We start from the raw sequence: 11868 nt of genomic DNA on the forward strand, positions 1-11868 counted from the left end.
TTGATCTCTAGTTGGATATATGCTAGCCAATGCACCCAAAAAAAAAGAAAAAACAAAAGCTTTTTGTACACAATTGTATATTTAAGGGGGACATTGACTCAGCATAGCAATCCTGTTTCAGTTGAGCTGAGATGATTTATGACAATTGTAGCACACGATATGTACACGAATGATTTAAGCGGACATGTGACAATACTAACAGAAATAATAGAGAACGATAAAACACCTACAAGAAGAAGGGAGTTCAAGAATTTAAGAAACTATCGACCCTGGTGTTATCTTTCTTAGACAGAAACTTCATGCAAATGGGTGGTTTCACTCCTGACAAAGCTAGTATTGAACTGGGTAAAGTCCAGACCCCATCACCACAAATCAGTCCAGAAGCCACGGCAGGTCCAAATGCATCAGCCTTGGCCTTGTTAATCTTTGACCAAACGAACAATATCAAGCTCCCGAGACACATATCAATAGCAAAGTAGGAGCCAAGATAGAAGGGAATGGCCATCGCCATCGGGAGAGGAATGTACTTTGCCTTGTTCTTTCCCACGAGATCTCTGATGCCATTGATGACGATAGCTCCAACAAAGAATATATAGCAAAGGGTGAGGCAGTGCTTTGGCAGAGCTGAGAAACCTTCAACTCCTATGATAGACATGCTACGAAACACCAGTGCGTAAGGGGCAGGATATGCTGAACCTGGGGTACCTAAGCTGTGGAATGCCTTAAGGAAGAGCCAAAATACACATGGGGAGATGACACAACCCATTGCTGTGCCAATAATCTGGCTTATGAACATGGACCGAGGGGAAGCTAATGTCATATAACCAGTCTTGAAGTCCTGTGATAGGTCGGATGCAGTGGAAACAATGTTCATCATGACACCACAAGCAGCAAGTCCAGCAAGAACCCCTCCGTGAGCAGCCCCGGCCCATGCACCAATTGTGAATATTGCCAGCTTCCCATAGGTGGATGCCAATGACCAGTCAGTGAGACCACAACCATAAGCATTGCAGAAGGCTAGTACTGGTGCGAATATATAAATCACTACAATGTGGTACCACTTAAGCTGATGGAAAATGTGTGGAAGTGTTATAATGGAGATGATCGCAATGCCAACATAACCGACTATGGCCACCCATGTCGGGATTTGATCCTTGAGGAAAAGCTCTGTTCGACGCTGGTCATCAAAAGATATGGAAGGCTCCTGAGGAGATGGACGAGCGCCAACTGGTAGGACTGCACCTTCATTTTTATCGCGAAATTGCATATACAAACCATATAATGTTCGTCCAAGTACCTTACAGAAATTGTAGAGACCATCACCAAGGATCATGGCTATTGCTATGAAGACCTGCAATAGAAGAGAATTATGGAAAAGATATCTTAAGAATTGAAAATTTTGCCTCATTTTGGTCCTTATTTCTGGTCTAAAAGAAAAGGGAGGAGACTACCTTATAGCCCTGCAAGCCGTGAAAGCTGGCAGGACTCTCATCTGCAGGGTACCAATGACCCTTTCTGTCCTGAATCAGAGGCCACATTATACCCCAAGAAAGGATAGATCCGAGTAGCAAAGAGATGTTAATTAGATAAGGACATATCATCCCTACACCAACATATGTTGCTGAGAAGTCAAAGTAGAACCTGGTTGATTGGAAACAATTAAAATGTCAAATAAAAGTAAACAAAAGTTGAAAGGAGATATTGAGATGTTATTGAACCCGACACCTCAAACTATATTAAAAAGCTAATTTTGTAAATAGTTTTAATGAATATCAACTCATCTCTTTCGGTTGCGAGAAAGATGACTGAAATTGAACCTTTATCATGCAGGTAATTTGGAATTAGAACCTACCTGTTCTCGTAGGCTTTAAGACCAAACGTGGGAAAGCTTGCAAATCCACAGTCATCCCCAGCAGTGAAAAACCATTGGAAGAAACCCCATAGGAAGCTGAAGGTGAAGAACTTTCCCAGAGCTTTTACTTGTTTCCTGTAGTGATCGATTAGAAAGAAACAATAAAATTGTAATCATACCATCTGTATTAATGCTGATAGAATTTACTAAAATGTGAAATATTCTTACTTTGCTAGTTTAGCTCCTTGTGGGGTGTGGAAACTGTTGATAAGGTGAGCAGTTGCAGTGCCACTTGGATAAGTCAGTTTGAAGTCTATGATCATAATCTGAAACATAGTTTTTTGCATTATCAAGATACAGTCTAGAAGAATAAAATAAGGATGACTAAATCAAGTGTTAACATGTCATTCCAAGTACTATGTATGGCATAAAGCTCTAGTGTCTCGGTCTGTGTTTAACAAATATTAAGGTTGATTACGCCCTAGAGAAGTGTCATAACCCAAAAAAAAACGTGTAGAGGAAAAAAGTAAAACTGATAACTCCAGAAACAAAATATTGAGAACAGCTTTTATCTTTTGCAAGAAAATTTGTTATACATATGCCCTACACATATCCTGAGATAGGAATATACCTTACGAAGTGGAACCACTGAGAAAAGCCCAAGAAAGCTAACAACAAAAAGAAACCCTATCATCCATCCCAAAGAGGGGTTCTTAATATTAGCTTCATTATTAGCTTCAACTGCCTGTTTGGCAACAACTTCACTCATGCCAAACAGATAGCTTCCAAAACCTCCTGCTCATCCAAAGTAACATAAACAATATTGAGTAAGAGTCATTGAATTTGAGACGCCCCTATCATTCTTAAGAAGAAAAACAGGAAACATTTACATATCTTTTCAAACAAAGGCATGGAGGAAAAATAAACGGCTGCTGCTAACTCAATGAGCTAGTGTTGCGAGATAATGCAGGATTTATCTAGGGAAATTCCATTATAAAAAAGTTGTGTGGAAGAACAAGGCTCAATATTGGCAAAGTTAGCACTCAGGTATAGTTAACAGTCACACTCATTCCAGTTCATTTGATGCTTCAGTTGACTTAAACAAAAAGGAAGATTAGAGGACCTCAGTTTGCATTACATTCCATTTTTAATTGAAATAGCCAAACAAAGCTGCAAAATTTTTTGTCTTGATTAAACTCCCAAAAAAAGAGCTAGCAGATTTCTTATACTACTATATTAAGCATCCCACTGAGAAAATAGTCGACTAGATTCTATAAAACTTAGATTGTGGTCTGTTACATCCTAGACTAATATCTTCTCCCTAATCAACTCTTCAAATAGCTTTTCAATTTGTTAGCAGTATATGTTATCATCTACAACAATTCGTTTGCCAAATACACCGCAATAAACTCAAGTTTACTCGAAAGCAAATTCAATGAACTCTAGAAAACCATCTTGACCAAGAAGTCAGCCAAACATGATATACGTGGCACGTTGACATGTCATAAATTTATTAATTCGGTGCAAATACCGAATACATAATATTTTTCCATGTTAGATAGTCTCAAAATGGGAAAAGGAATAATGAAGTCTGAATACACTAAGAAAGTGATTATGTTGTAGTTGCTACTGCGGATTTTGTATAGTGGACTTGTGGAAAATGATAGGAGCAGCTTTCAAAATTAGATAACAAACAGATGACATTCAATAAAGTAGAGTTTAACTTCTATGGTATAGTTGCCTCCCTTATTTTCTATGCTATTGATCACTTAGGGACAGTAACAAGAAAATTCACTAATTGTCATGACACATAATTAGTGGAACCAATAACATAAAAATAAGGTACAAAACTTGCTATGACATATTAAATAATACTGTTAAGTGCATATAAGTTAAATTCAATAAACCCTACAATTTCTCCAATTTACGTAAGAGTGAAGTCAGCCTACCACTAGAAGTCAGTCAAGTAAATGACACACCATTTTTCCTGGATAAGTGGATGGACTTTCAGTTAATCGTGAGTTCGCATTCCATTCTCATAGAAAAACACCTTGAACTATATAAAAAACAATTCTCATGGTCATGTAACTCTTATTAAGAAAGCGACTAATAATACAGGAAAGTGGTGTTCCTTTAAGAAGACTGGAACACATGTTGTTGAGTGATGGCGAATTCATCAACCATTCCATCAAGAAGCTTAGTAGGATTTAAGTTGTTATTTAATGATAGCAACTGGAATTTGACATGTTTTAGACTTTTAGTCTCACTATTAGGTCTTTCTTATTAATACTTTTTTTCATATTCATTATTCATGTGCAAAATTAAGTTTTTGAAATAGTGTCATATACAGTACTTCTCATTCTCAACATGTTCTAACCACTAACTTTGGTTATTTAGATAACTGATTACTACTAGCCTGTTTGGCCAAGCTTCTAACATTCGTTTCTTTTTTAAAAAGTATTTTTGGTGAGAAATAGTTTGTGTTTGGCTAATTAATTTAAAAATCACTTTTGAGCAATAATTAATATTTAGTCAAGCTTTTAAAAAGTACCTTTAAATATATTTTTCTCAAAAGTATTTTTGGGAGGAAACAACTTTTTTCTGTTTCTCAAAAGCTACTTTTATTTCTACTCGAAAGCAATTTTTGTTATTCTAAAAGTAGGGGTGTACATAGGTCGGGTTGGTTCGGATTTTTCAATTACCAAACCAAACCAATTGTCTCGAATTTTTAAATTTACAAACCAAACCAACAAAAGTCGGGTTTTTCAATCACGGGTTTTCTCGAGTTTTTCGGTTTTCTCGGGTTTTTCGGATTTTTTTCTGACAAAATCTTCATAGCATAAAATTAATAATTTGCGCTCTTATATTTCTTAGGTCCTAGTAAGATAAAACTATATAAGATGCTACCCAATAAAATAATATGAGATAAGTCATAATTATACTAAAATACTCAACAAACCGCATAAGATAAATATTGCTAATTAATAAGTCATAATAAAAATAAACATAATCTAAAAGTACTAAGTCATGTTAAAATAAGTACAACTAATAAATACTAATTATTAATTACATGACTAAATAATATTAAAAGTGAGTTATGCATTTTCACTATCTAAATCAATGTGAAACTAAAAAAATAAATATCCAATACTATTGTCATTTCTAGTATAGAACTGAATTTTTTTTGTTACATTAGTGTTGATTTGATTTTGCTTTGGGTTTTATTTGAGTTACTAACTTTTATGGGTTATAAAACATATTTGATCATTCAAAAGTTCTAAGTTCAAGCTTGAAATAATATATTAAAAGAGAGAACTATTAAAGAGTTTAAATTATATTTATAAATTACATTACAATAATTATTTTTATGTATTAAAATATTTTTAAAACTTGTCTACATGTAATGTCTAGTTGGTTTGGTTTCGGTTTGACTTTTTTTAGTTAAAACCAAGTCAAACCAATTATGGTCGGATTTTTTTTTCTGACACCAAACCATAGTCGGGTTTTTTTCCTCGGTTTGACTCGGATTATCGGTTTGGTGCGGTTTGTCGGTTTCCTTTATACACCCCTATCTAAAAGCTTGATCAAACACCTTGACTTTGAAAAAAAACCACTTTTAGCCACATAAAAAAACCAAGCACTTTTGGCTCTATATATTTGTTACGTATGTTATTAGGAAGATAACTCCTAAGATGCTAAACACCATAGAACTATACATCACTTTTTGGTGGAGTAGCATTTGTGGCTATTCTAGAAATTCACAAACCTTTGAGCCTAATTAGATGGGACCACCACTTCCAAAGGGCCCATACAACCTTTCACCCGTGCATGGTCAAGCTGCTATTATATTCAACGTGGACCCTACTCAACCCACCAAGGCTTGAGACCAAAAAGGGCCCATGAGAAATATCCCATGGCCCAATTTAATGATTCAACATGCATGCTTACTAATCTACTTTTACTAACTTCTGGCTTATCCAAGTTTCTTAACAAACTGCGATATTATATACAAAAATTACACTTTAACTTTAACCTAATTCTCCTTTAACCCCTACCACTTCTGGCTTTTGGGTCATTTCTGCAAGCCGAGATACTCACAAGACCTTAAATATGGAAAAATTAAATTGCAACAAATGCATGAAAAATTTGTTGAAAAACACTAATTATTCAAAAGTTTGCAGCTTAACTGTTTGGTAAAAAGCCTAACAGAGAATAAACTTACCGCTAAAGGCAATGCCGGAAGTAGCGACGACACAGGTCTGAATGACAGTGTTTTCTTGGCGAGTGAAAGGTTGCTTGAGAAACCCAGATTTCTCAAGAAGACTAGTCCAAGTCTTGACAAAAAAGAACCCCAAAAGCCCAGCAGAAACATTGAGGGAAGGGATAATACCAGTGGTGAGATTCAGCTTCATGACAATGAAAGTGAAAAGAACTCCCAATATGAAACTGACAACAAATGCCCTCAAAGTTAACTGGCTTTGCCATGAAGGTACTTCTTTGGACTCAAATATCCTTTCTACAGAGTCCAAAGCTTCTCCTTCTATTTGGGTGTCATCATTTTTCTTTATGTTGGATCTATCCATAGCCATACAAAGAAACCTTTTTTGGGTTTCTACGACTCTGTTTTTCTTTGTTTTATTGAAGTTGAGATGGGTATTAAACTATATAGTGAAAAAGTTGATGAGAAATAGGTCATAATAGGAAGTTTCAAATGAAAAAGGAACCTTTTTTTCCTTTGTTTTCTTGAGGTTTATATTGAGGAAGTTTATCAGAAAAAGGATACTATGGGATTTGTCAAAATCAAAGGGGGGATATGGTAGTTCTTATCAGATGGTGAGTTGGCCTCGGTGTGATATATAATCAATTCTAAGTGCTTAAATGGGAGTTCCGATTTGGACGCTTTATTGGGTAGAAAAAGAAGGAACAATGAATCTTTCTGAAAATAAAGTCAGCAAAAACTTGGGGATTCTGTGATGACTCAAGACTCCGAAGCTGGAAATGGTACAGTGAGTAGTGAATACAGTCTATAAAACGGCATTGCACATTGGTTGGTCGACTAATTGGTTGCAATTATTTATGTACTCTAACAAAAAAACATGCAAACATTGGAGTAATTTTTTATTTGCCCGTTTGGCCATGAAAATTTTTTCACTTTGTTTTGGAAGTTTTTTTTTAATTAGTGTTTGGTCATAAAATTTTTAATTTTTATTTGAAGATGAATTTTGGAATTTTTCGAAAATTTGAAAAACTACAAAAAGTTATTTTTCAAAATTTTCATTCAGATCATTCATAAAAATTCAAAAACAACCCAAAATTATACTCATGTTCAAACACAACTCTAATTTTTAAATATTATTTTCACTTGAATTGTTTTTTTTTTTTTACTTTTTTCCGGGATATTACAATTCTTATGTCCAAATGCCCACTTAATGTATAATAGATGAAAATACTAACTTGAAATAAGACAAATAAATTGTATTTGTTGTGTTAGTTAAATTTCATTTATACTATCCGTGGATCTAAATTAAATACTTATTAATCATGTCTATACCAGATTCCTGCATGCTCCATTTAACAAAATACAAAGTTCTTTACAAGAAATACGTTCTTGCGAGTATGATCTTTTTTCTTTTTCTTTTTTAGGGATTGATTAATAAATAATAAGTATAATGGTTTGTTTGATAAATACCAAAACTAAAAGTAAAGGAGTCCCATTGACGGATTTAGTATTTTGACCAAAGTGTAATCGCAACCATAAGTTTCAACATAGACCACGCATATGCGCATGTGAGATTTTTTATTAAAAAAAAAAACTTATAACACTAAGTAGCAACAGCACTTGAAGTCAACTTTGGAGATTCATGGCAAACTTAATATAGAAAATGGGTATGCAGCATCCTGAGTAAGTCTATAGTTAACTTTTATACGTAGCGTTTCATGCCTTTAAGAATCCTCCCATTACTTTTTCTTGGGTAAGAAATTCATTGGTATGGTGTAAATCTCAACAGAAATAAAAAATACAAATATAAAAGTGATTTCTTTTCATTCTACCTAAATTTTTATGGGTAGCGTGCGTTAGCATATTCTTGATGAAATAGTCAAAGCTGAGCAAGTTGATCCCACACTCTTGACATAAAAAAAATTCGATGGTGCCGTATGAATAAAGTTGACTTAGATCCTAAAATTGGGCATTGTGAAGTGAAACATAAGACATTGGAAGATATATACAATCATGTCATATGCGTGTAACATGAATTTGGCTCATTCCACGGAGTGGGACATTTCTTTTGAGTTCGTAAATATATTAGTCTAAGAAAAAGAAGATGATAGAAATATTACTATAGATTGTGTGAGCTGTTTTCTTATATACAAATCTGGTTATTTTTCTTGCTTCGGCTATGTGAAAATATTTGTTGATCCATGATTACGACACTCGGTCAAACATAGATGCTCTACTTTCACTGAATCACGTTAAAGCACGTGAAATGCTGCTTCTTAAGTTTAAACCATTTAAACTTTGAAGTCTAATTAACATTATAAAGTAAATATAAAGTTTATGGCAGTTGGCCACACGGTGGCTGAATAATTTTTTTACAACATAAATTTTCAGAATCAAATCAGATAAACGAGTATCTAAATTGTGTTGAGGTTTTAAGCTAAAATAGGCTTAAAAGAGGGTGAATTAAAAATGGAGGGAAAATGAAATTTTTAAAGTTTTCTTCCTTGACCATGGACATTGTCCCATATTGGAAGAGGAAAAGGTTTTTTATGGCTATATATACAATTGCTCTTCTTGTAGCTCTTAAAGAGTTAAGAAGAAGGCAAACCTCGCGTTGTCGTCGCTCGCTTGGCTTCGGCTTCGGTCAAACGATTGATTGATTAATTTTTTAGACCAAATTTATTTGTGTTTGTAACGGAAAATTAATAATCCAAAGTATCCGTTTCATTGACTCTGCCCGTCCGTTTTTTTGTAGCGGAAAACATTTCCTCTGCCCATTTTAATTTGCGTAAATGATCATTTACGTTATGGCCCTTTTAAGTAACTGACCTCTGAAGAGTTACAACTCTTCATTTGAACTCAACAGGTTGGGGCTATAAATTGCAGTCCATTCTCTCAAATTTTTCATACGAATTTCTGACTTCTCCTCTTTTCTTCTGCATTATTTTAATTACTAAGAAAGCAATAGTAATCTACATGATTTTAATGTGTGTTAGTGTCATTCTTTTACAGAAATGACGAATGACAACGAGAACCAGACTGTTCCTATGGTGACTGTCAATGTAGCGACAAGCCGAACAACACCGGCATTGGCACCTGCGGAAAAACCAAAAAAAAAAATTCCGGGATTGATTTTAAGTAGTGGCAGCAGAAGATGTTCTTCTACTTAACTACTTTAAGTCTATAGAAGTTCATTAAGGAAGATGTTCCTGTTCTGCCTGATGAAACTCCAGAGAATGAACGCTTTCTCGTGATTGAGGCATGGAAGCATTCTGATTTTCTGTGCAAGAATTATATTCTTAGCGGACGGGAGGGCGATCTGTATAACATCTACAGTAATGTGGAGACGTCAAAAGAACTATGGATTGCGCTTGAAAGGAAATACAAAACTGAAGATGCTGGGTTAAAGAAATTCGTTGCCGCTAAATTTTGGACTACAAAATGGTAGATAGCAAGTCTGTTATTACCCAAGTCCAAGAATTGCAAGTGATTATTCACGATCTCCTTGCTGAAGGTATAAGTCGAATTAATATTGATGTTGAAAGTAGTAATTTTAGTATTTTTAATAACAGAATTTTTGCTGAAGGTCTTGTCATCAATGAAACATTCTAAGTTGTAGTGATGATTGAGAAGTTGCATCCTTTGTGGAAGGACTTCAAAAACTACTTGAAACACGAATGCAAGGAGATGCCGCTTGAAGATCTCATTGTTCGGTTGAGAATAGAAGAGGACAATAAAGCTGCTAAAAAGAGAGGCCGTGGAAACTCAACAATAATGGGAGCAAACATTGTTGAGGATACTCCTCAAAATAAGAGAAAGAAGAAGCATGCTTCTGGACTGAAAAGCAACCCAAGCAAGAAGCGGTTCAACGAAAATTGCTACAACTGTGGAAAAGCTGGACACAATCTACAGATTGTCGTGCTCCAAAGAAAGACAAGAAGAAGGGTCAAGCAAACATGCTTGAAAAACACGAAGATGTTGATGACTTATATGCTATGCTTTCTGAATGCAACGTGGTGGAAAATCCTAAGGAGTGGTGGATTGATTCTGGATCCACTCGCAATGTTTGCCGTTAGAGAAGTATTTACTACATATGCTCCCATTGGACCCGAAGAGACGCTTTCTATGGGAAATTCTGCAATGGCCAAAATTGAAGGATTGAGAAGATATTTCTGAAAATGACTTCTGGCAAGGTGGTGACTCTGAACAACATCCTTCATGTTCCTGATATTAGAAATAACTTAGTCTCTACTGTACTTCTTGTTAAGAACGGGTTTAAATGTGTCTTTGTATCTGATAAGGTTGTAATAAGTAAGAATGAGATATTTGTAGGAAAAGGTTACCTCACCAAGGGCCTTTTCAAGCTGAATGTAATGGTTGTTGAGAATAATAATAAAATTTCAGTTTCTTATTACTTACTTGAGTCAAATAATTTATGGCATATACGGTTGGGTCATGTCAATTATAAAACCTTACGGAAAATGATTAACTTGGAAGTATTGCCTAAGTTTGAATGCGAAAAATCAAAATGTGAAATATGTGTGGAATCTAAGTATGTTAAACATCCTAATAAGTCAGTTGAAAGGAATTCAAATCCTTTAGACTTAATTCACACAGATATTTGCGACATGAAGTCAATACCATCTCGCGGTGGAAAGAAGTATTTCATAAATTTTATTGACGACCGTACTCGATATTCCTATATTTACTTACTTAATAGTAAAGATGAAACAATAGACGCATTCAGGCAATAAAAAAAATTAAGTTGAAACGCAACTTAACAAGAAAATCAAAATGATAAGAAGTGATCGGGGTGGTAAGTATGAATCTCCAGAAATATGTTTAGAATATAGAATTATTCATCAAATAACGGCCCCTTAAAAGCCCCAATCCAATGGTATTGCGGAAAGAAAGAATCGTTCGTTAAAGGAGATGATGAACGCATTGTTGATAAGTTCTGGTTTGCAACAGAACTTGTGGAGGGAAGCCGTTCTTACGGCTAACCGGATACTAAATTGAGTACCCCCTAGCAAAACACAATCCATTCCATATGAAAAATAGAAAGAAAGGAAGTCTAACTTGAATTATTTTAAAGTGTGAGGGTGTTTGACAAAAGTGCAAGTTCCTAAACCCAAAAGGGTAAAAATAGGGCCGAAAATCGTTGATTGTATTTTCATAGGATATGCGATCAATAGTAAAGTATATCAATTTCTGATTCATAAATCAGAAAATCCTGACATTCATAATAATACGGTTATAGAATCAGATTTGCTGAGTTCTTTAAAAATATATATCCGTATAAAAAAGAATGTGAGTCAATTGGTGAAGGATCTAAACGACCTCGGGAAGAAACAAAAGAAAGTACATTTAATCAAGAGGATCCAAGACGTAGTAAACGTCAAAGAATGTCTACTTCATTTTGACCAGATTTTGTGACTTTCTTATTGGAAAATGAGCCTCGAACATTTAAAGAAGCTATGTCTTCTTCGGAATCATTGTTTTGGAAAGAGACAGTCAATAGTGAAATAGAATCCATATTGAACAACCATACATGGAAATTGGTTGATCTTCCTCCTGGAAATAAACCTTTTGGTTCTAAATGGATTTTTAAGAGGAAAATGAAAGATGATGGCATTATTGATAAATTTAAGGCAAGACTTGTAGTCAAAGGGTATAGACAACGAGAAGGTCTTAACTACTTTGATACATACTCTCCAGTTACAAGAATTACGTCCATACGAATGCAGCACCAGCTGAAGTTTATGGCCTTGAAATTCATCAAATGGACGTTAAGACA

The 11868-nt window shown here is 34.8% G+C and overlaps 1 protein-coding gene across 1 annotated transcript; it reads right to left on the minus strand.

Moving 5' to 3' along the window:
- Nucleotides 1-42: 42 nt before the first annotated feature.
- LOC104240894 (probable metal-nicotianamine transporter YSL7) lies at nt 43-6858 on the minus strand. Its single transcript, XM_009795793.2, has 6 exons — nt 6075-6858; nt 2484-2647; nt 2081-2178; nt 1853-1987; nt 1452-1641; nt 43-1351 (listed from the first exon to the last, which is right to left on the minus strand). Exons 1-6 carry the CDS (start codon nt 6439-6441, stop codon nt 245-247), a joined length of 2061 nt encoding a protein of 686 aa, XP_009794095.1. The 5' UTR covers nt 6442-6858; the 3' UTR covers nt 43-244.
- Between the last annotated feature and the right edge of the window lie 5010 nt (nt 6859-11868).

The sequence above is a fragment of the Nicotiana sylvestris genome, chromosome 2, assembly GCF_000393655.2.
Source record: "Nicotiana sylvestris chromosome 2, ASM39365v2, whole genome shotgun sequence".
Classification (NCBI taxonomy): Eukaryota; Viridiplantae; Streptophyta; class Magnoliopsida; order Solanales; family Solanaceae; genus Nicotiana; species Nicotiana sylvestris.

Bases quoted from the DNA above. Each gene is read 5' to 3' on its own strand.
- LOC104240894 (XM_009795793.2), bottom strand. From the start codon at position 6,441: ATGGCTATGGATAGATCCAACATAAAGAAAAATGATGACACCCAAATA. The intron at 2,648-6,074 runs GTAAGTTTATTC...TTGGATGAGCAG, and splicing joins TTCCGGCATTGCCTTTAGCG to GAGGTTTTGGAAGCTATCTG. The intron at 1,988-2,080 runs GTAAGAATATTT...CGATCACTACAG, and splicing joins CAAGGAGCTAAACTAGCAAA to GAAACAAGTAAAAGCTCTGG.